Raw genomic sequence first — 25,055 nt, forward strand, 5'->3', positions numbered from 1 at the left:
CTCTAGCTGTTGGATCTAATTTAGTATATGACTCCATTATTTGATGGTATTGGAGGTGGTGGGGCCTAGTTGATGGAAGTTGGTCACCTGTGCATGTTATGGAATGCAGGATATTTTGCCTCATCTTAGGCCCAAAGAAATGGATCCATCTGACCATGGATGAAAACTTCTGGAAACCAGGAGCCCAAAACAACTCCTTTCTTCTTTAAGTAGTTTTTTTTCTCAGGTAATTTTTTCACGGTGACAAAAAAAATAAAGGTGAACACAAAAGTATTAGCAAACTGTATATAAAAAGAATTATACACTGTGCCCTAGTCGTGTTTATTCTAGGAATCTAAGTGTGATTTAATATCTAAAGATCATTAGATGCAATATCAAAAGCATATGGAAGAAAGCACCAGATCATACGAATGGATGCACAAAAGGAATCCAGGTGAATACTAGTGTCTGTGTGATTTAAAACCCTCAACAAACTAGGAACAGAATTCTGGAATTCTCCCTACCTAGAAAGTCAAGCTGTAAAACTAGTACCAGTGGTGAAAGGCAGAAACGTCCCCTCAGATCAGGAATAAGGTAAGATGTTCGTTTACACCACTTCTACTCAACATGGTACTGAAGAGTCTCCCCAGGCATGAAAAGAATATATCACCTTTATAGGAAAGATTAAAACTATTTCCACTTATAAAAGACATTCTTCTCTACATAGGAAATCATTAAACATGATTAGGTAACCTATGAGAACATGATTAAAACTAATATGGCACAGGGTGAACTAATACACCATAGCAGACCACATGGTATAAAATCAACATACAAGAATCAATTCTGTTTCTACACACTTGCAATAAATAATCCAGAGTAAAATTAATCAAAAACATTTGTAATAATATTAAGAATAAAGTACTTGCCAAGAAATAAACAAAAAAGTATAAAATTTAATATTCTGAAAACTATTTTATTAAAACACATACATATACAAAACCTAAAGGGCCACGAGCCAGTAGCTCACACCTATAATCCTAGCTATTTAGGAGGCTAAGATGTAAAGACGGCAGTTCAAGAAAGTCTATGATACTCTTATTGCCAGTAACCCATCCAAAAGGCCAGAAGTGGAGCTGTGGTTCATGTGGCAGAGCACTAGCCTGGAGCAAAAAAGCTTAGGGACAGTGCCCAGACCCTGAGTTCAAGTCCCTGGACTGGTACACACATGCATGCTCACACCCATACACCCTAAAGGATCCAAATAAATGGAAAGATCTCTCATGTTCATGGGTTGGAATACTTAACGTAGTCAGAGGTAATATTTACAAATTAGTCTACAGATTAATATTAGAACATAACAAGATCATCTTAAAATTCACCTGGAGGATTAAGGAGCTCAGAGTAGTCAAGACAGCTGAAAAGGAAGATCAACAGGGAAAGCTCACCTCCCCCCCCCCCCCCCCGCCCATTCCACAACTAACCACACAGCTACCATGTCCTGCACAGACAGACCTACAGATGAAAGAGTCCAGAGTCCAGAAATCAGCCCTCACATTGATGCTCAATTAATTACTGACAAGAACACCAAAACAATCCAGTGGGAGGAAGAATAGTCTCGTGTGTGTGTGTGTGTGTGTGTGTGTGTGTGTGTGTGTGTGTGTGTGCGTGCATGCATGCGCGTGCACTGTACTGGTTCTTGAACTCAAGGACTCCTGTTCCAGCTTGGCTTTTCCGCTTATGGCTGGCACCCTATCACTTAAATGGGTGCCTGGCTCCACCCTTCTTCTCTTCCCCTGAGCTACCCAGAATTCTTTATTAGTTTCAACAGCCGCCTCACCAACACAGCCCTTTCCACCCACACTGCATGGGGACAGGGATGGCTCCTGACCCATCTCCTGTTAAGTCTGTCAGGTGAGCCTGATCCACAGGGCCTGCAGAACTTTCTCCTGGGCTCTGGGAAGACGGGGCCTTCATCAGAATTCCTGTGTAATGTTACTGCCACACCTGATAGCAGGAATAGAGACTTCATTTTCTTTCTTTCTGTTTCTCTCTCTCTCTCTCTTGTTCTTTCTTTCTTTCTTTCCTTCTCTCCTTCCTTCCATCTTTCTCTTTTGATCAACTTTCTTTAATAAATGTCACATTTTCACTTAAAAAATAAGAATTTCCAAATTTTTTTGAGTGAAAATCCATAATCCAACAGTTGCAATTAATTGCATTTATAAATATTTCATTCTATTCAATATTCTGATTGAAAAACACCGTACTTTACATCACAGATGAAATAAGCCAATGTTATAATGGCAAGGTTGATTTCATTATCACAGTATTCTGCTGTACTGAAGCTGTTGGATTAGGTGGGTCTTTGTTGGAATATAAGGGTGCCAATGTTGAGGGGATGACACTGATCAAGACGCACTGTGCACATAAACTGCAAAAGAATGAAATACACAACCTAAAAATGAAGAAAAGTGAGGGAAGGGGTAGGAGGGTTGGGTGAGAATGTTGAAAGAGGTGATAATGACCAAGGCAGTCCTTTTATAAACTGCTCTGTTCAATGGCAACTCCTTTGCATAACTACTTAAAGATAAATAAGACTTTTTTTTTTTTTTTTAAATAGAGAGACTTTCCTAGCTACCAGGGAGGCTGCAATCTGAGTATCAAGGTTCAAAGCCAGCCTGGGCAGGAAAATCTCTGAGACTCTTATCTCCAATTAACCACCAGAAAACGGGAAGTGGCGCTGTGGCTCTAGTGGTAGAGCACTAGCCTTGAGCTGAAGAGCTGAGGGCCAGCGCCCAGGCCCGGAGTTCCAGCCCCATGACCGACAGAAGAAAAAAAATATAGACTTCATTTTCTAGTCACACTGGAAGCTGGCTATGACCCTGGGACAAAGCACTGGCCAATCATGTGTAAGGGGAAGGACCAGGAATTGTGGGAAGCCCTTGTGGGCACCACCTGTACGCATCTAAACCTCTTATCCAGATGCTGTAGGAGTCCACTGCCCAGCTTTGCAGGCTCTGCTACTCCAGCAGAGTGGAGACAGCCAAGAGCTCTGGTCACTTAGGCCCCTCCCCGCAGACACAGCCATCACCCAGCCACAGGTGCTGAGTGATTCTTGTGGGAGCCCAGCTCTTTTGCCTCTAAACTCAGAACTGCTTGCTAACCTGGTGCCCTGCCACTCGCCAGGCATCCAACCCTGTGTCTTTCACGGTGCTCTGTAGGAGGAGGGTGCGCTCCCTGCCACACACTGTCACTGCGGTCACAGACACACAAACCACCTGTCTAGCTTTCCTTCCATGGAGACAGAGTCTTGTGGACTTTTCTGCCCCAGCTAGCCTGGCACCATGCTGGAGATGACAGGTATGTGCCACTCTACCCAGCTATTGCTGGAGAAGGGCATCTCTTGAACTTCTTTGCCAGGAATAGCCTTGACTCACAATCCTCCCATCCTCAGCCTCCCAAATCGCTAGGATTACAGCTACCACTAGTTTCATAAATTGTACTGTACACACAACACCTTACCTCCAGATCCAACTCTGAGGACAGCTAAACTATTAACATTAACAGAAACACATGAAAGTCTTGAAAAGTATATCGGAAATAGTGTAAAAGACAAAAAAAATAGTATGGATCTAGGGAGGACTACATCATATGTGGCCATGACAATCGGAAGAGTTAAGAGAATACAACTGTCCCCGTTCTCTCTCAGAAATAAGTGAGTGCGCAACGACACAGGGAATATGTGAGATTCGTCCTTGGAGGGTCCTACAGGAATAGAAACTTCAGCGAGTTTTGTGACATCAAAAGTTCCCTCTCTGAAGGATGGTGGGTCCTGGTCCTACAGGAAGAGAAACTGCAGCAAATTGTGACATCAAATTGCTCCTGCCAGTTCAGCAGAAGTGAGCAGGACTTCCTGTTGTTTTTTTTTTTTCATGCCTCCACAGAGCAAAGCCCAGAGGTCTCAGGGCCAAGGCTTAGCTGAAGACGCAGTCACCTGCCTGGCCAGCCCAGTATTGTCTTAGAGTGAGAAAGTGAACACCTTTCCAGAGCATAGTTCTCCCACTGTCTTGCACCCCATTTCCATCTATGGTCTGACCCTTGGGCTCACTGACCCAGGGATTTCCCTTCCAAGGAAGGGATGGAGAGGAGACATGCTGGCAGGCAGTTTTGATCACATGTTGGGACCAACCAACCCTGAGCACTTAATGAGACTTCTAAAGATGGCTGTCTGTCCACGGGAAGATGGGGGTGTAAAGCACAGCATTTGGAGAGCGTGGTAAAACGCTTGGCAATTCAGGTAAAGTAAGTGCAGGAGGCAGAGGCTGGAGGAATGGGGGAGGGCTTTCCCATGGCTTTCTGCACCCCCCTCCTCATGCCCAAAATTATTAAAGTCATGAATAACCTAGTGGCCTCCATCCTCACCCCGTTCTCTCCTTTCCTTCCTTCCAAGGGGAAAAGCAGTTACAGGGCCGCTCCCAGGATCGCCACTACAGGGAGAATCTGCTACCAACCAGAGAATAGTGGGACAGCACTGGAGCACCCTGTCAGTCTTGAGAATGGGGGTGGGGAGAGGGATGGGACCACAGAGAACAGAATGCCAGCGCACTGAGGACCAGGGAGACCTTGAGGAGTGTTTAGGGAGGGAAGGTGCCTGCCAGACCTCATCTGAGATAAGAGAGACATGGCAAAGAAGAAGCGGCAGCTTCCTTATGAACTAGAGACTTTTTAAGGTGCTTTGGAAATGCAAACACATAGAATTTATGTATTTGTAAGTCATGTGGGCAATAGATCATGCTTCTTTGAAAGGAGAACTATTTTAGACAGGATATCAAGAATTACCTGGGTTACATTCAGACCAGTCTTCTCTCCCTCACAGAGAATAGCATGGCAGAGACAAGATCAAAAGATGAAGTTCAGGATTTAAAAAAGGAAATCAGGTGAGGCATGGTGATGGATGTCTGTAATCCCAGCTACTTGGTTTTTTTGTTTGCTCGGTTGGTTTTGGTTTTTGTCTTGTTGGTCATGGGGCCTGAACTCTGGGCCTGGGCGCTGTCCCTCAGCTCTTCAGTTCAAGGCTAGCCTCTACCACTTGAGCCACAGCACCACTTCCAGCTTTTTCTGCTTATGTGGTGCTGAGGAATCGAACCCGGGGCTTCATGCATGCAAGGCAAAACACTCTACCACTGAGCCACCTTCCCAGCCAATCCCAGCTATTTGTGAGATAGAGATGAGACTGCTGTTTGAGGCTAGCCTGTAATTTCAACTATACAGAGGATCACAACGTGAGACAAGTCCTGGGCAACGCACTCTAAGACTTTATCTAAGAAATAATGAATGCGAAAAGGGCTGGGAGTTTAGCAAGCTTGAGGCTCTGAGTTCAAATGGCAACATTATCAATCAACAAACAGATCTGAAAAATAAGAGGCCATTCTATTTTATAATATAACCAAGAATTTCTAATGCGACAGGCTCAGATGAGCTCCTGCAAGAAGCAGGGTTGCTGGATGACAGAGGTGAGAACCACGAGCTATGCAACACAGTTCAAATGCCAAGCTACTGGAATTTTCCAAGTGGCAAGTATTTCATTGAACAAACCCAAGCTTTTCTGAATGGATACAATGAGCCTTCCTCCTGAAGTTATTCTGGCCATGCTCACCCTAATAAACAAGGTATGTATGCCTTCTGCACCTCAGTTTCCTTTTGTTGCAAGATGGAATTGATCTCAACTTTCCTGCCTACCTGATTAAGGTCTGTTCTGTGTTTTGGTACCAGTTTATAATTTGATATACTCTGTGGTTCTCAATATTTTATTGTTTGGATTGCCTATAATTTGATTTCAAAAGCTTTTTCCCTGGTCTTGACCTCAAGTGTGTGTGTGTGTGCATATGTGTGCACATGTGTGTGCATGCACACACGTGCACATGCACTGGTTCTGGATCTTGAATCAGAGCCTCAGGCTCTTGCTTGCTCATGGCTGGTGTTCTTCCACTTGACCACATCTTCACTTTCAGCTTTTTGCTGGTTAATTGAAGAGTCTCAGACTTGTCTGCTTGGGCTAGCTTCTAACCTCAATCCTCAGATCTCAGCCTCCTGAGATTACAAGCGTGAACCACCAGTGCCTTGCCTTTAAGATAATTCTTGTTTCCAGTGATTACCTGCTCCCCCCTCTAAAAAATCACCAACATCCCCATATTATATTTTAATTTTTAAAATTTTATTTAATCTTTCTTATTGTGAAGTTATATATCACTTTTAACTATTCATGATGGACAGTTGGATAGCATTTGATACATTCACAATGTTGTGTTTGCCTTAGCAGTTCTACCAAAATTAAGTTAGCCACTTTTAGGCGAAAATAGTAGCTACGCGCTTTACCTGTAAATTCTCCCACAGCTTATACCGAAGCTCTACCCACACAACAGTGACATTCTTTCTGCCTTCCTTCAGTCCCTGCCTCCTCTCTGCTTCCCCAGGTTTTTCTAGAACCACACAATATTTGGCCTTGTTGTGTCTGGCTTATTTCACCAAATAAAATTGTTTTCAAGGTCCATCTGCACTGTACTAACAAATCTCACTCCTTTTGGCTAAGAAGGGACTCATTGTTTGTAGACACCATGTGGTGATTTTCAAGCCTCTGTGGGTGGACCTGGGGGAGGAGCTTCCTCCTGGGGGTGGGGCTTCCCTCGGGCTGTGGATCATAATAGTGATTGGGAACTTGGGTGTCCAAATATCTGTACAAGTCCCTAATCAAAACCAGCAAACGCTGTTCCTACAACAGCAACGGGTGGGATCGTTTAGAAGATGTTTAAAATGCAAAAGCGTATGATGTCTTCACAGGTGATGCATGGTTTGTCCTTTGTAATAGGAATTCCCTTACAGGAGCTCATTGTCCTGGAAGAGGAAGTGGGCTTTAGGGAGGCTGAGGACAGGAGGCAGACCTCATGAGGCTGAGCGGCTAGTGTGACTGCCTGATGCCAGGATGGGCACTGTGTAGGGTTAAGCAACATGCCCAAGTTACAGAGACAGAACCCCACACTTCAGACGCTGTCCAGGTCTCATTATGCTTCACCTGCTTTGTGAACACATTTGCATCCCCAAGCCCTGTGTCTGTCCTGCCCTCTGCCTGTAGCGTTTTTCTGTGCCCCCTCTCTCCTCCCCCATCCACTGCTGTCCAGCAGCCCCTGCATAGACTCTGCTCCTTCATGCTTCCACGCCCATGGGGGAGCTTCAAAGGGTGGCTTGCAATGGTAGTGGGGAGATTGACACCCCTATCTTCCATCAAAACCATTTCCCAAATCATCCCATCTACAGAAGAAAAAAAAATCCTCTACTAGCTATGCAAATGCAGCAGACCAAGGTTAAATTCCAAGTGACCCCAAGCTTCCCTGTGTGGAAATTCTGGAACTGGCTTCTGAAGTATAGGAGAAGAGATGGGCGGACCAGTGCTCAGGGTCGGGCAGAGAACGTGAGCTGGGGGAAGGAAGAGGGTGATGGTTCTCTTCTATCACCCGCAGGGCCCTGTGGTGCCAGCCAAGGGCACCCAGCTACTGCTGTGTGATCGCAGCAGGTAGACAGAGACACCAAGATGAGACCGGAGTTGTGAGCAAGGCCACTGAACAGGAGGCCCTGCAACATAGCCGTGTCCCTAAGCATCGTGGTTCCCGCTCAGCAGCTGAAGCCCTGGCTTGGTCCCGGTTGCTCGCTGGCCTATGTTTGGAAGGAAGCCTTTCATGCCCGCTCTTACCCCTGGATATACCTCCCTAGCATAGAGTCTGGGGAGGTTTGCCTTGCCACCAAGGCCTTGCTGATGCGTCCTGGCTGAGGGGCTCAGACCCACCGTAGGCCGTTGCCACCAGCGGCCTTTTTGCTGTGCCACACTCGTCTCTCTCTGTCTGGCCTTTCCAAGCCCCTTGCCCACGCTGCCCTCTTTGCTCAGCGTCTCCCCCGCACTCTCCCATCGCTGGGCGGCTCGTCAAGGATGAACATCCTTCTGAGGGTGCACAGAGGCAGAACTGACAATGGCCCTGTCACACCCTGGGTCCCAGCTGTCCCCAGGGAGGTACACGCTGCTGATCTGCGCCCGACACCCCCTTAGCCAGCAGAGATCAGCCCGCGCATCCCAGCATGCAAGAGGTGTGTGTTTCACCCCCTCCACCCCCGAACACAAACGACACTGAGTTCTAACGGGTTCGCCCCCCCCCCCCCAGGTCACTTCACTCAACTTCTTCCCTGGTTCTTCCCTGCTGGGCAGCGCGTTCCATCCTTCCATTCACACTTTCGCCTCCTTAACACGTGCAATCGTGCAACCGGATGGGACTTTCTCTAGGAGAGTGTGACATTACCGCCCGTGGTGATTGTGATTGTGTGTGTGTGTGTGTGTGTGTGTGTGTGATCTCAGCTCAACCAACGTCCACCGCTTCCTGTCCCCCCCCCCCACTTGCAAGGTCGGTCCTTCATCAGATGGAAACGTCCACAGCAAAACTTCTCCAACTTAAGGAGCATTCACATCTCTTGGGGTGGGGGTGGGGGGAGGCTCACCCCCCTTGCTTGCCCCCCCTCCCCGCCCCAGTCCTGGCTCCGGGGAGGGGAGCTGAGATTGCGGTTTCTTCTCCTCCCGAGCGCGCGCAGGGGATGGCTGCCCTCGCTGCCCGCCCGCGTTCGCAGCGCACCGCCCGGCACCACCTGTGGAGCAGGCAGCGGCCGGCTCCCCGCAGAGGCTGCGGGAGAGGTGTGTGCGTGTGGAGGGGTGTCGGTCTCGCCCCCGGGCAGGTGGGGCGCCGCCGGGGTCCCTTACCTATGGTGGACACGACGGTGCCCACGAAGTAGAAGGCGCCGGTGAAGTCCCAGCGCGGACGCACGCTGTCCACGCGCACGCCCGCGCGGGCGGCTTCCTCGTAGTGGCGGAGGAAGCCGCGCAGCTCGTCGCGGCTCAGGTTGTGGCCGCGGCTGAAGTTGGCCAGGCGCTCCTCCCAGCGCTGCTTGGCCTGGCGCTCGTGCGCCAGCTCCAGCGCCGAGAACACGGCGGCGCCGCCCAGCAGGTAGAGCAGGATGAGCGCGGCCAGCAGCGCGAAGCGCGCGTTGTCCTCGTTCAGGTGCCCGGGGCCGCAGCTGCAGCCCCGGCCGGCCATGGCCGCGGTCCTCCCGGGGCTGGATGGGGAGGGGGGAGCACTGGCCCCCCCCTTGGGGGAGAGGGTGCGGGGTGCTGCTCACCCCGCACCGGGACGCCCCGCCGCCGGCGCGCCCATGGCCGCCAGGCGTCCCCCCCGCACCCGCGCCGCTTCGGTGGGGCCTCCGCCGCCGGCGTGCGCCCCGGCTCCCCGCTTTCGAATCCGCTCCGTGGCCGCCGTCCCCGCCTCCCCCGCCCCCCGCGCTCCTCCGGAACGTTCTCCGGAGATCCGAGCGCCCCGCCGCCCCGCGCGCCTCTGCCGGGCACGAGGCTGCGGGCGCCCGGCGTGCACCCCGCCTCCCCGCCGGCCCCGGCCCGGGAAGGGGGCGTGGCGCGTCCTCACGGCCAACTCGGGCGGACTCGAACTCGGCCCGGAGCGTACGCTGCGGATGGCGGGGCACCGGCGGGTAAGCGGAGCCTCGGGGTGAGGTGGCGGCGGCCGGCGCTTCCCCAGGTGTTGGTTGGAAGGCTCGGACGGGGCGGGGAGACGCTGCGCGGGATCGGGGTGGGGGGTGCGCGGTGCTGAGTCCTTGCGGCCGGGCGGAACCGGACTCGGGCCTCCGGAACGACTCACAGCGGGCGGCCGGGGTTGGGGGGACGGGAGGGGCAGAGTGGGGGGAGCTGGCACAGGTCCGGCACGGTGCCGGGCGGCGTCTGCGGACTCGGATCTTCCGCTTGGCTCCGGCCCGGCGCGGCGTCCAGCAGGCGAAGCGGCTGGAGACTGAAAACCAGAAAGGGAGGCTGCATCATGGGAGCGAAGGAAGGCCGGAGCCTCTCATCCTCCCCCTGAGCGGCCTCCTCCCCCGGGGCAGCCTTCCTCCCCACCCTCGACAGCCTCACCTTCCCGCAGCTCTCCCGGCTGCCCGGGCCACCACGCCCTGGTCCCCTGGGCGCCACACTGGACGTCTTCTCCCTGCCCCCTCCCCACGTGTTTGGCTTTACCAGTCCGGCTCCCCAAGAACGGCCGGGAGGACCGGGAGTTCCACCTGGGCCACCCCCTGGCTTGGCTGCCCCTGGCCCCTCAGTTCTCGCCCACGGTGCCCTGCAGACCAGCAGCCAGGCTCTCCGGAGATCCGCCGGGCGCCCTGCCCGGTCTCAGCCCCTGGGCGGCCCTGGGGGCCCAGTCCCTGGGCGTCCTGCGGTGCCCACGCGCTTGGCTTCCCTGCCCCGCGCGCTCAGACGCAACAGGTGGAGCCCCGCAGCTGCCGGCGGCCGAGCCCTCCCCACCGCCCCCCCCCCCGGGCCTCGGGGACCGTCCTCGCCACCTTTCCTCTCCCAACACGGGTCCCCGCCCGCAGGTCCTCCCCCCCCCCAGTACGCAGACCCCCGAAGAGCGGAGGAGGTGCCCATCTGGACGGTAGGGCTCCCTGGAGGACAGGAGAGGGCGCTCCGTGCTCTTCACACATACATCTGTCCCCATCCCCAGTCCCACGTGGCCCCTCCAGTCACCCGCCAAGGGCACGTGGGAGACAACACCGACGCGCAAAGGAATGGCTATGTGAGCATCTGGGAGATGAGATTCTCCCCACGAGCCCATCCACCCAAGACCCTCATTAGGAACAGATAGCCTGCTGTAGTAAAGGCAAATGCTCCCCTGTGGCGAGGTCCCCCTTCTACCCAGCCTTTTGGGGGTATGAATCCTCCCAGAGTAAATACTGCAATTACCTTCATTCATTCGGCATTTGATTATGGAAAACTGGCAACAGACCAATAAAGTATGTTCACAGTGCCACCCACAACTCCCCCTCCCCCCTCCCCAGTCTACAGTGAACACTGTATGATGTTTATTACGTATCTTGTTCCTCTTTCCACCATCCACCCTAGATAGAAACCAGGAATGTTAGAACTTTTTGGTTACACATCGGAATGCTCATTTTAATTTTTTTTTGTTATTATAAAGATGGTGTACAGAGGGGTACATAAGACAGGTAATGAGTACATTTCTTTTTGCACAATGTCATCCCTTCCCTCGCTCTCTCCCAGTTTTTCCCTCCCATCCCACCCACAAGTTGTATAGTTCATATGCCACATAGCATGTAGTGAGTACCACTGCTGCATTTGTTCACCCTTTGTCCCTCCATTTCTGTGCCTCCCCGAAGCCTCCCAAAGACAGATAAAGGAACAAACAAGACAAAAAGAGAACAAAACCAGTAACAAGCAGAAAACCTCTTATTTCCATTTCCTGGAGTTCATTTGGATACGTATTATTTTGTATGATCAGATGCACATAGCTATTGAGCCTTTGTCTCTCCTAACACAGTGCAGCATTCCTGTACTGTTGGTGAATGGGCTTCTGACCTGGTAGTGAACTGCACCGTCAGAGAATGTATGTAAGTATGTATTTATTTCTGTTAGAAATTTCCTGACATTTGTTTCAAAATAGTGTACTAACCTCTGGGTGCTAACCTCCTGATGCTCAAAATCCTTCAAACTCTCGGCAGTATCCATCATTTTAGTTTTAAATGTACTTTATCCTGGTGGATATCTAGTGCTATCTCATTGTGCTTTTATGTTTACATCTCACTGATGTTTCATATTTTGGTTGGCCATTTTTCATCTTTCTTTATAAACTTTATGTTGAAATATTTTATCCATTAAAAAATTGGTCTGTTATTGAGTTATTGGGATTATTTACATGTCTACGAGTTCCTTCTCAGATACATGCAGTGCAATTCTACTTTTGGCTTGCCTGTTTAGTTTCCTAGCAGTTTTCTGCCCCTCCCTCCTTCTCTTTCTTTCTTTCCCTCTTTTGTCAGTCATGGGGCTTGAACTCAGGACCTTGGTGCTGTCCCTGAGCTCTTTTGCTCAAGGCTTGTGCCCTAACACTTTGAGCCACAGTGCCACTTTTGCTTTTCTGGTGGTTAATTGGGGATTAGAGCCTCAAGGACTTTCCTGCCCAGGCTGGATCCTCAAATCTCAGCCTCCTGAGTAGCTAGGATTACCAACGGCACCTGATCCTAAGTCTGCTTTCTGACATGAGTTTTTCACTATGGCAAAGGCCCTGTCAGTCTTTCATATTTAGTGTTCTTCATATATTAAGCTATTTATTGTGTGTTTTAAAATTTGTTTCTATATGGTGTGAGATCAGAGTTAAGGTTCCCATTGATTGAGGAGAAAACTATGAATGAATTTATTTCTGGCATCTGCACAGGGTTCATTAAGCCAATCTCACAGTATTTAGATCGCTTAAAATTAGGGTAGATCAAGTTTGAGGCCAGGCCAGACAAAAAGTTAGGCCCTCATCTCAATTAATAAGCCATGTATAATCCAACACACATAGGAGACAGAGGTAGGTGGATAAGAAAACCCTGAGTACCCAGAATTACATGCCAGCTCTCATGAAAATATTGATAAAATATGATTGAATGAAAAATTAGTGGTCTCTAAATTATAGTAAACTCAATCAAACCATGTCAGCTCACAATAGCCTAAAGAACCTATGAATAAACAGCCAGCCAAGGCAAACAGCAGCAGCATCCGGGTCCTTGGGGTCAGAAAGAATGTGTGCTGACTTAGCCAGAACAGACCCAGCACTGCAGACCAGACACAACTCTTGTTTATGATCTGGAAACATGTTTTTCCCTCTCATAAGCTGAAGACTATGGGCCTCACAGTATGACGATGATTTATGAACATATGATCAAATTGGCCTGTAATAAATGCTTTAGGGGTGCAATCTTTCTCTTGCCTTTCTTCTCTAAACTTGTCTTTATTTGTGCATTAAAGAAGAAAGATTGAACAGGGTAGAGGTGGCTCACCCTATAATCCTAGCTACTTAGGAGGTTGAGATCTAAGGATTGCAGTTCAAAGCCAGCCTGGGCAGGAAAGTCCATGAGACTCTTATCTCCAATTAACCACCAGAAAACTGGAAGTGGTGCTGTGGCTCAAGTGGTAGAGCACTCCCTTTGAGCTGAAGAGCTGAGGGACAGTGCCCAGACCTCAAATTTAAGCCCTAAATTCAAGCCCCAATACTAAGAACAACAATAAAAAGGGAGATTGATCCAGGTGCCTTCTGCTTAATAAATTGCCTTGGGGCTCTTTGAAAACCTTGTTACAAAGGAACAAGACACAGTGAATGGAGACATTTGGCTACATGAACCACCCATGTGGGTCAAGCTCATTCACTGGAGCTTCTCATAGAACTAAAGGTCAACATGCAGAAACTAATTAAGACTCTGCTTTGAGATGGAATTGATTGTACTGAGATTTGTAAAGCTTTGGATCCATCTGCTCACCCCTCATTTTATGAAGTGTCTGCTTTTACAGTGCCCCAGTCTTCCTCATCTCTAGCATCTTCCCAACACTTAGCCTTGTTTCTCTCTGCCCTGGACTTAAGTCCTGGTGGGTCAGTCTGGGAATTTAACAAAACATTCTATCATGCAATTCTTTGCTCTCCTCTACATTTAGCTCAAAAGGAGTGTGGCAGTGAGGTTTGATCTGAATAATTCAGCAATTCAGTCTTGCAGACAAATGTGATGTTTGGTGATTTTTTACATACCGTTCCTTAGTTGTCATGCTGACCAGGATTCACCATGATAATGGAGGAACACAGATTTCAGTCCACCAAATCTGCTTCTTGGCTGGAGTCAGGAATATCTGTTTGCTGCCCAGATGTGGAACATAGCCCTGGATCTACACTCCCTAGGTTCAAATCCCACCTCTGCCCTTGCCAGCAGGGTGATTTTTGGACAAATAAATCTGACTAGGTTTCCTCCCCACCCCCGTCAACTTGTGAATGGGGATGGATCACAGTATCCTGATTGGCTGAACATAACCAACAGAACAGGTCTTGGCAGGTAATGTCCTGTAGTCTTCTTATTACAAGCACTGGTTTCCTAAAACATGACTTACGTGTTGATGGGAATATAGTAAGAAATGGCAGTTTGTAGTTCTTATGCCATGAATAGTTGCTTGAAATAACCAGCCTATTAAAACCTGGAGAATTTCTAAAGGTTTTATCATCCTAGGATCTGACCTATGCACAACATGTAGTTAGCACATAATTGATCGAATTTTAGATTTACCCCTACACTTAGAATCAAGCTAGTTTTATTCCTGCCAACCATTGTGTTCCTGTGCTGACTTTTGCTGCACTTTGTCATGTACGATTAATATCATTAATCCATCAATATAATTGCTGCATTTTAGGAATGTAAATAAAGAACGCCTACTTCATTTTGAGGCACTCTTAAAATGCAAAGTTCTCTTTCGTGAACTTAAAGAAGGGGTTACAGTTGCAATTCTTTCATAACCAGAACAAAAAGGCCTCAAGATTTGTTACATCTAGGTCATTCAAACAGTCCTACAACTGGTCAAGTTTCAATATGAGTTTCCTGAGAAAAATCAACTTTTAATTTCACATGGGAAAAAAAGACATCAGTCAAATCCAATTTTTTTTTTCAGTCCTGGGGTTTGAACTTAGGACCTCATGCTTGGTAAAGTAGGTACTCTACCAACTTGAGCCACATTTACAGCCCTTCAAGGTTCTTATTTTAAACATACCAAGTTTGATGCATAAACTGGTAGTCACATAACATTAATAATTTCTATAAAAGGAAAAACATCTAACTTATACCAAAGTTCCCCGGAAAAGGGAGCGGGGTCTGTGTGGTGTGGCCTGGTGCAGGAGAGAGTGCTTCTGAACAGGTGTCTCTTCATATGGGATATTCTTTTGTCTCAGTCCCCGATCCTTAGTTTTTTCATCTGTAAAATGGGGCTAATAATGGTTACTGTGTTAAGAGTAGCACTGCAGGCTGGGAAGTTGGTTCAGTGGTAGAGTGCTTGCCTCGCATGCATGAGGTCCTGGGTTCGATTCCTCAGCACCACATAAGCAGAAAAGAGCTGGAAGTGGTGCTGTGGCTCAAGTGGTAGGGCACTACCTTGAGCTGAGGGACAGCGTCAGGCCCAGAGTTCAGCCCCCATGACCAACAAAAAAAAATAAATAAAATAAAACGAGTACTGGGTAAGCCAGGAGCTGGTGGCTACTCAGGAGGCTGAGATCTGAGGATCAAGGTTCAAAGCCAGTGAGGGCAGGGAAAGCCATAGTAGAGCTGTGGCTCAAGTGGTAGAGTGCCACTTGAGCAAAATAGCTTAGGGACAGGGCCCAGTCCCTGAGTTGAAGCCCCAGGACTAGCACAAAAAAGGAGACAAGGAAGGAAGGAAAAAAGGAAGGAAGCAAGCAAGCAAGAGAAGGTAAATGTGAAGATTAAGTATAAAACACTTTAGCACTGGAACTGAACTATAGGTAGAACTCAAGAAAATGTGGAGATATTCAGCCTCCCAATCCAGTGAACTTCAAGGTTGACTTATATCAACAAAACTAACATACAGATTCCTCAGGAATATGTTCAATAAGTAAGTTAGAAGTTGATCTTCCTCCCTCACCCCAGGTGTCAGGCCATTTTCCTCCCTGTGGGGCTCCGTGAGGAATGGGGAGACATGAAGTCTTCCCGCTTCAGCATTCCTCCGGTCTCTGCAGCTGTCAATCATTCAGCAGGTCTGGTGGCAACTCATTATCTGGTGTGAAAAAAACTCGTTTAGACTTGAGGTTCCCACATCCACCTCCATAACAGGATGGCAGGGGGCACTGCCAAAGAACACAGCATCCCCCCATTTAATGGAAAAAAGGACAGGAATTCCTTTTGTCCACATGTAGAAATACACACGCAGATCAGTCTTTGTTGACAGTCTACAAAGAAGCAAGAGGTTGAAGCTTTTGTGTGTTTTATTTATCAGAAGGCATGAAAAAGGCACTGCATAGTGTTTGTATGAGGCCTGAGAGGGAGGAGATGGGGGCTCAGGACAGAAGGGCTGTCCTGCTTCAGGAGACGTTTGCTCCAGCCCTGGTCTCATTCCTGGGTCTCAGCCCCTGAAACAGCCTTCATGTGTTCTTCACCCAGCCTTGTTTCCAGAGCCTCTGCCCGGGCGGACCTGCACGGTTTTGCTGGGTACAGGAGTGTGGCAGGGGAGATTGATCTGTGTAAAGGAGCAGCAAGATCAGGAGGACCCCTGGTGAGTGAGCTCCAGCAGCACCAGTGGCAGCTCGTATGTGTGCCCAGCATGCATGCACACTGGATGTGTAAGTGGCTCGCATTACCCTTGCTAGTGTGTACCACTACCCTGTCCAGCAGCCACAAGGCAGAGGTGCAGAGACACTGACAGCTCAGGCCACACAGTGCCCTCCTCCATGGATTCTGTTTCTTTGCTACAATCCCTGTGGTCACCTGGCTGGGCAGTGGACAGCCGCTCAGCCTGAGGGCTGCTATAGCCAGAGCAGAATGCTCTAGCTTCCTCTATGATTTCTTAGTCCTGGTACATTCACTGGGGGCCAGGAAGCCTAAGCCTTAAGTTTCTTACAAAATCAAGTCACCTTTTAGGATTTCTTTCAAGTAAAATGCTTATGTGCTTCTTGTATGACTCTGATCTGTCTTTTCTGGAAATTTCTGGGGCTGGAGGGAGGTATCTATCAGTGTGGGGAAGGGCTGGGAAAATGACAGGGGTGGGGTCGGACGGGACCATCCATAAACAGGAAGCAGGGCAGGGTGCCTGATAGGGATGAGAACTTTGAGAAGCTGAGGCTGAAAGCTAGGTGAGCTTCAGGAGATGGAAGCAGCTCATCCAGGGATATGAACATCCACAGAAACGTCCCGAAACCCCTAGGAGACACACGCAGGAGGCTGCGAGGTGGAAGGAACCAAGGATCACATTCTTTCTCTGAAACGTTCCGTCAATGGCTGCATAGAGACCAGTGGAGGCACCAAGCACAAGGTCAAGGTCAAGGTCGAGCTCCAGTCCAGAACAGCTATTATGGCATCTTCACCACCCTGAGGATGGTTTCATGTCACATCCGCACACATTTCTTAACTCGATGCAGTTTAATAGCTTATTCTCCAAAGCAGAGAAAAAGAAATTAAGAAAATAACACTTATTTTCAGTGAGAATGTTGAGAATGAACCATTAAAAGCACAACTGACATCTCTGTTCCCGAGTGACCTTTGCAAACAGTTTTGTGGGTGCAAATAGGACTTTTAGGGGAGGTGAAGATCCAGTGAGAACAATGTGCAGTGTTCTGGACGTTCTTCCATGCCCGGGGCGAGGGCTCAGCCTCGCCTGACCTCACAGCGCTGGACATCAGGAGGGTACCCACATGTTCCCGTGTGTGTCTGGTGCTTTGACGTAAGGAATATTCCAGATCCATGGCCGATCTGGGGAAAGAGTACACGGCATAATCTTGATTTGAACAGAATCATGCAGCCTTCACTCTGTGTGCTCCAATCTCTACGTAGCCAGGCAGCATGTTCTCTGAATCAAACACCTGCAGACAACTTTCATAAGAGCTCATGCTAGGAGACAGGGTTATATGAGCATGAGGCAGCAGACCAGTAGAAACCTAGGTGAGTCTTGGCACTGCCACACTGGCAAATCCCTCTACCAGTCTGTGCCTTGCCAAGGAGCTGTCATGAGGAATAAATGAGAGCGATCCATGTAGCGTGCAAGACACTGTGCCTACACCCAACAGAGGACGGCTATTCCTTGCTTCTTTTAGGAAGCTTCGGATAGCAACAAGCTGGGTGCTGGTAGCTCATGCCTGTAATCCTTCCTACGCAGAGACTGAGAACTGAGGATCCTTGGTTAGAAGCCAGCTGAGGCAGCAAAATCTGTGAGATTCTTATCGCCAATTAACCAGGAAAAAGCTGATTATCAGAATGAATGCCAGGAAGTGGAAACATGTTTCATGGGGGTGACTTATGGAACTGTAATCCTTTTGCACAATTACATCATCATCATCATCATCACATTAAAAAAAGATGGAAGTAGTTCCAGAGGCAGGGACAACACCCAGGCTCTGAGTTCAAACCTCAGGCTGGGCACCAAAACAAAGCAAGCAAGCAAGCAGGAAAGAGAAAAGCAAGAAAAAGAAAGAAAGAAAGAAAAAAAGAAGAGGGAAGGAAGGAAGGGAAAGAAAGAAAAAAAGGAAAAGAAAGAAAAAGAAAAAAGAAAGGAAGAAAGGCAGGGAAAGAAAAAAAGAAAGGGAAAGAAAAAAGGAAGAAGGAAGGATGGAAGGAAGAAACGGAGGGAGGACGAATGAACGAATGAACAAGCAGCAGTGACAGCTTCATAGTCAAGGTCCATGTCTCTGCTCTCAGCAGCTCATATGTAATGAAGTTACACTCATGGAATGCTTTGTGCTGTTAAAGGACTCGTGTTCAAATCCCACCTCCATCCCTCTGAGCACCTCAGGGAAGCATTTAGGTTCTGGCCCGAGGTTCCTCTGTGAGACATGTGGCATAAATGAGAATATGTGAATACCCTTGGCTCATTGTGGGAGCTCCCTAAATGGGAGCTTGTCTTCCCTCTGTTTAATGGATGCTTCAGAAGTTAAAACAAAAACACTCTCAACATCATTGCCGCAAGACTCAGCCAGTAAGAGAAAACCCTACTGGGCACTGGTGGCTCACGCCTGTAATCCTAGCTACTCAGGAGGTCGAGTTCTGAGGATCAAGGTTCAAAGCCAGCCTGGGCAGGAAAGTCTGTGAGACTCTTATCTCCAATTAACCAGAAAACCCAAAGTGGCGCTGTGGCTCCAGTGGTAGAGCACTAGCCTTGAGCTGAAGAGCTGAGGGACAGTGCCCAGGCCTAGAGTTCAAGACCCATGACAAAATAAAATCAAATCAATCTATCCACTAGGACAATGGAGCTTAGAGGACAAACAATGGTGTCAGTTTCTGTCCCCTTGGGGAGCCTCTGCCTCGGCTTGTGTGGAAAATGAGATCAGAGCAATCTGTGCATAGCAGCAGGCCTCAGGATGTGGGGTGGGGAGCTGCAAAGATGGCAACAACTTATCAGAAATCTGTTACTAGTCACTGGCCTTGGGAAGACTTGAGAGCAAGAAACCCAACTCCTTTCCATTAACTTAGCAAACTTGCTGAGGGCTTGGTTCATAACAGGATGGGGGAGAGGGGGGGGCAGAGCAGTGGCCAGGCCAAAGAAGTTGGATTTTACGGGCTGGGAAGGTGGCTCAGTGGTAAAGTGCTTGCCTTGCATGCATGAGGCCCTGGGTTCAATTCCTCAGCACCACATAAGCAGAAAAAGCCGGAAGTGGCGCTGTGGCTCAAGCGGTAGAGTGCTAGCCTTGAGTGGAAGAGCTGAAGGACAGCACCTAGCCCCAGAGTTCAGGCCCCACAACCAGACCAAAAAAAAAAAAAAAAAAAAGAACTTGGATTTCACTTCCCCCTGTGTTTGCTAGGCCACTTTTTTTCTCCTCCACTGTAAATCTCAGTGGACACCCTGATTCCTGGGGTATGAGAGCTATTAGGTCTGTTTATCAGGAATGTAGATCTGTGATCCAGATGTTTACCAGCCTGCTTAAAACTTCAAGATCACCATGGCACTCACTCCTTTCCCACAAAATAAGGCACAAAGTCCACCCCTTCCCCCGCAGGGAAAGCTAGGAAATGGCTGCCTGGAGAAGAGGTGGCTGTAGTTCTACTGTGACCACTGGCTTGAGGGAAAGCTAGTGTAAGCAATCCACCTAAATGGTCCCTTGAGAGAAAAGCTCACCTTGCAATCTAGTTACACATCTGAAGTATTTGTTCAGTGCTGGCTAATGCCAGGACTTTGCTAGGTGCAAAGATAGAGAGGGGAGAGGTGCTTATAGCCCAGGAAGACAGACCAGGGGGACAGCACACGGCTGGTTGTGATGTGGTTTTTCCTAGGACCCATGTCCAGAAACGATGTCTCCTCTGCAGGTCTGGGCTGGGGGCTGGCAGTATGTGTTTGGATGACATTCCAAAGGTGATCTTGGTGCAACCAGAGTTCAGGATCAGAGGCTAGAGGGAATAAAACACTGTGTCTTCTCCCCCCCTCCCCCCGCCCCGTGCCCTAGACTAGATGGCAGGAATTAGCAGGAGAGAACATGGCCACATCTGCATGGTAGTAGTGCAGAGTACAGCTTTCATGGAGAGGAGAGAGTAGGAAGAGGAATGAGAAGCAAGATGTGGCTGAGGAGCAAGGCCTCTTAGTCATGGCAGGGCTCAGGCTGGCAGCCTGCAGGGTTCTGATTTCTGTACCATCTTCCTGTGGTTGAATAAGAATATCTTATACCTCTCCTAACTCTAGGACTTAGCCCTCCAAGGGGAGGGAGAAAAGGATCATGGCAGAAGGGATGTGGAGGCCAGAGCCTGCCTGTGGGACCCTGGATCAAGTTAACCTGAGCATTTTAGTTTCTGCATCTAGAAATCAGGGGTTGTACTACAGTATATTTTCGGATTGGGAGGACACAAGAAATTAATTCGTGTCACAAGCTCTCAGCTCCACTACATAGAAAACACTTTATGGGTATTAGCTGAAATTATAATTACTGCCTCCTCTCGACTCACAGAGCGTGAGCTGTTAGCAGCCTATGTACCCTGTAGGCCTTAACAGGGTTTTGTTGTTGTTGTTTGTTTTAAACAATCAGGTTGGTCTAAAGTACAAACTCTTGTTCTATTTAGCAACCAGAAGCTACTGTCTGTCACCTGAGTAATCACTTTTTTTTTTTTTTTTGGTCTGTTGTGGAGCTTGAACCCTGGGCCTGAGTGCTGTCCCTCAGCTCTTCAGCTCAAGGCTAGTGTTCTACCACTTGAGCCACAGCACCACTTCTGGGTTTCTGGTGATTAATTGGAGATCAGAGTCTCACAGACTTTCCTGCCTGGGCTGGCTTTGAACTGCGACCCTCAGATCTCAACCTCCTGAGTAGCTAGCATTACAGGCGTGAGCCACCAGCACTCGGCTTGAGCAATCACTTTTAATACTTTCCTTACATTTGACAAGAGCAGTCTGGGATGGGGGTGGGCCATCCTAAAGAGATAAGCTCATTAGCCTGGGAGGTGTGCTCCATGCAGTGGTGTACAACTGCAGCCCTTACCACAAGGGAGGGGGAGATGGAGAGAAAAAGATGGTGAGATTCTCATTGAGAATCTCAATGTCAAGAAAAAAAGCTGGGTGTGGTGGTGACCCCTGCCATCCAGCTTGTGGGAAATGTAAATATTAGGATTGTGGTCCAGGCTTGCCTGGCAAACAAACAAAAGCCCCCAAACAAAAATAGTCCACAAATAAAGAGACCCCTATCTGAGTTCCAAATAGGGTTGATGGCATGGCTCAAGTGGTAGAGTACCTGCCTAAACAAGTGTGAGGCCTTGAGTTCAAACCCCAGTACCAGAAAAGAAAAAGTTCCATTGTGCTTAAACCTACTTTAAAAACAAGGAATGTGTAACACTCCAACTTGAAATACAAAGGAAAGTTCTAAAACATGCTACTCTGGTTTATCAACTTAGCAAAAGTACACAATTATTTATAATTTCAATATCAGGGTCATTTGAACCCTTCTCTATAAAGAACTACACTATTAATGTGGACCAGAATGCAGCAAGCTCAAAATGAGCACTTACTTATTTTCAGGGAATTGAATAAATTATTTCCTTAAGATTCCTGATTATAAAGTCCTAAAAGCTGAGCCAAGAGCTTACTCCAGCCTGTTATATATATGTAGAACCAAAACAGAAAGGGAAAGGACCAAAATCAATCTAAAAAAAAAATGTTTTAGGTTGCCTCATTTAAAAAAAAAACCCTCATTCTGGATCTTTCCAAATCAAATCCTTAAAAAATAAAATGTAGCAATTTTAAGTAACTTCAACTTCTTCCTCATTTTATATGGAAGGATAACTGAATCAACCTTGTCTCTCTTAGAAAACTATAATCTGGACCACGCTATGCAGTTCTGTCCATCTAGACTGAAGTTCACTTGGCTGTTCTGAGTGTGAGGGACCATTGTAAGTCAGTCAGATAACTGGAGAATGGTCAGATGCTTAAAGCAGTTTAGGTTTGATGCACTCCTTTATAGGTATCTCTATGTGTATCAGGCCTACCTCATGTGCCAAGAAGGTTTGAAGGAGTCTTTCTACTAACCTTAAGTTTTATCAGCCTGGTTCTACCACTTAAAATTTTTTTTAAAGTTTTAAATTAAAAAAAAAATTTAGCTAGGCACCGGTGGCTCATGCCTGTAATCCTAGCTACTCAGGAGGCTAAGTCTGAGGATCATGGTTCAAAGCCAGACCAGGCAGGAAAGTCCGAGAGACTCTTGTCTCCAATTAACCACCAAAAAACAGAAGTGGTGCTATGGCTCAAGTGGTAGAGTGCTAGCCTTGAGCTGAAGAGCTCAGGGACAGCGTTCAGGCCCTGACAAAAAAAATTAAGAAAGTTTTAAAAATGTTTTTAATCTATTTTTGGTGGTACTGGAGTTTGAGCTTAGGGCCTCACACTTACTAGGCAGTTGTTCTACCTCTACCATTTGAACCGTACCACAAACTTTTTGCTTAAGTGAGTTTCTAGATAGGATCTCCAGTGTTTTGGTTTTATTTGGCCTGGATTGTGATCCTCCTATGTAATTATACTTCAGTCACAGCTGGGATGACAAGTGTGCCCAACCACGCTGGCTCTTTGTTGTTGTTACGATGAGGTCCTGCTAATGTTTTGCCTGAGCTGGCCTGAAACCTCAATCCTCTTGAGTAGATGGGATTACAGATAGACACCAACATGTCTAGGTCAGCCACTTACACTGGGAAAACATTTGAAATAAGTGTGTGCTGGTGGCTTATACCTGTAATACTAGCCACCTAGGAAGTGTGAACGCTGGAGAGCCTGCTTTCCAGGAGCCAGAGGGTCGGTGGCAGAGGCCCATCTAGCCTGTGACTGGTCCAGGTCCATCCTTAGCACAGGGAAGGGCTGCTAACTTGGATATGGCTTGGCACAACTTTTCAAAAGAGTAACCTAAACTTGATGTGGGCAAAGACCTGTGCCCGTCTGGTTCACTGTTATATTCAAGGCCGCCATGGCTGCTTACAGTAGGTGCTCAGTATGTGTCTGTGGAGAGAACCCATAAACAGCAACCAGTGCATACAGCAGGGGAGCCCAGTAGGAGAGTCTTAGTTTTTGCTTCATTTTAACTGACCATTTTCTGACCTGGGCCAAGCAGGCCTGGTGCAGATACCTCCCTACCCCATGGCTAAGTTTCTGCTCAGTATCTGTGTTACCTAGGTAACTGGCACAACTGGAAACAGTCACCTCCCCTTCCTGCTAGGTCACATTCTAGCCCACCCCTGGTCACGCCTCCCATCTGACCATAGGAGGGACCCAGGCCCCGAGGTCACTTCAGGATCTAGTGTGGCCACACCTCTTCCTGTCCCTGGCCTAGATAAATCCAGCACTGGGGTATGTAGTCCCTGTGACCATGTGGTCTCCACCAGGTGGGGGGGGGGTTGGAAGGGGGTGGGGGATGGGGGGGTGAGGGGGCAGGCAGTTCGGAGTAAAATAAACTTACCTTCCTGCCCAAATATCATGTGATATTCTCTTTGTCGGCTATCTAATTAAACCTATTTAATTTACCTTGCACTTTCCAGGTATATCTGGCTCTAACTTTTCATAGCAGTGGATTTCTTGACTAAGCTTTTTGTGTAGTCTTCAGGTTAAGGAAATACTGAATAAGATCTTTTAAGTGCTGTCCTGGTTTGGAAATCGCTTTTATGATGAAGTGCTTTCAAGTGTTCCTCCCCACTCACTTTCCTCTAATTTGGTAATCGCCTTGCTATGGTCTACACAGCTCCCTGGAGATTGGTTCTGTTTTAAATGGTGATAACTGAGTCACAGGCGTCACCTACATTTTGAATTATGTACTGGAGCAAGATAGAAAAGAGAACTGATAAAAATTAAGATGCTCCCATTCTTCTTGTATGTATCTTTCAAAGAAAGAACACCACCACCACAATCAGTTAATGGCACTCTGCTTGCGGGTCAAATTAAAGATTTATCTTTCCGTGGTCTAAGGTCCAGTGGTAGATTTTGAGTTCTTGACAGTGCTTTATCTACTGGAGGGGAAGGGACCTCGGGGTACTTTAAAGGGCCTTCAATGTCTTCCATCTTGGCAGGGGGTGTAAAGACCAGGGTCCCACACCACAGGATTGCCCAGGCCATCACAGCAGGCCTCACCTCTGCTATGGCTACTCAGAAGAACCTGGGTTAATAGGAAAAGAAGGAACCTAAAGAACAGAGAAAGGGAGAGTAGACAAAAAGCGGAACAGAAAGAGGAGGGAACAGGAAGTTTTAGACTAGACAAGCTCCCACTTGGTTGCCTGGGCTGCCTCAGCCTCCTGAGGGCTAGGATGAAAATCACTGGTCACCAATGGAAAAGAGAAGGCATTCAAACGAATTCACTGTCTATTATGTGTCAGGAATTGCATCAGACATCATAAAAGAACAATGATCATAAAAGCAACTAAGGCTAACTCTCAGCTAGACACTGCCAAGCCTTTGGTCTTTCCAATGACCCTGTAAAGAAGGCACGCATACTTCCTTATTTTGTGAATGGGGACAGGAAGGGCTGGAGAAAGCAATGAGCTGCCCAAGGCCCAACTTGGAACTCTGTGGAGCTGGCACGTGAACAAGGTCTAGTTTTAAAGTGGGCTTCTCCTTTCTCAATGTTGTAGTGGCAGGAGGGTGCTCATAAATTCTATCGAACACAACGTAGCTTTGCTAGTAGAAAGGGCTATGTATGGGCATACACAACTGGCTGCACTGGAGGAGAGGTACCTTGTTAGCCATCAGAAAGAGCAAAGTCACCTGCAGGCAGTGGACGGCACATGGGCAGTGGAGACAGGATAAGCTTTGGTCCTACATAGCAACACGATCTAGAAAGAAATGGGGCCACCAGAAGAGGAAGTTTGGTTCACCAAGAGAGCCTAAAAGTGTGAGTAAGGACAAGGAAGTTGCCAGGGCCCAGCCAGCAGTGTCTAATGAAGAAAGGGCTTTCCAGACAGGGCCAGCCCTGATAAGAAATTGATGTGAAACCTCAATCAAAACATCCTAGCTGGGTGCCTAT

The 25,055-nt window shown here is 48.1% G+C and overlaps 2 protein-coding genes across 5 annotated transcripts in view; both read right to left on the minus strand.

The window, feature by feature from the left end:
* The window catches only part of Kcnk13 (potassium two pore domain channel subfamily K member 13), a 66,679-nt gene extending 57,572 nt beyond the window's left edge, over nt 1–9,107 (minus strand). Inside the window, exon 1 of the mRNA XM_070028522.1 lies at nt 8,774–9,107. Coding sequence (XP_069884623.1) covers nt 8,774–9,107 — 334 coding nt within the window. The remainder of the gene's footprint in view (nt 1–8,773) is intronic.
* A 6,748-nt stretch (nt 9,108–15,855) lies between these two features.
* The window catches only part of Tdp1 (tyrosyl-DNA phosphodiesterase 1), a 68,266-nt gene continuing 59,066 nt past the window's right edge, over nt 15,856–25,055 (minus strand). For all 4 annotated transcript variants that reach the window (XM_070028572.1, XM_070028574.1, XM_070028571.1 and 1 more), the window contains one exon: nt 15,856–17,349. In XM_070028572.1, coding sequence (XP_069884673.1) covers nt 17,276–17,349 — 74 coding nt within the window. In that variant the 3' untranslated portion in view covers nt 15,856–17,275. The remainder of the gene's footprint in view (nt 17,350–25,055) is intronic.

This window comes from Dipodomys merriami, unplaced genomic scaffold (assembly GCF_024711535.1).
Source record: "Dipodomys merriami isolate MVZ:Mamm:240054 unplaced genomic scaffold, mDipMer1.0.p SCAF_198, whole genome shotgun sequence".
Lineage (NCBI taxonomy): Eukaryota > Metazoa > Chordata > Mammalia > Rodentia > Heteromyidae > Dipodomys > Dipodomys merriami.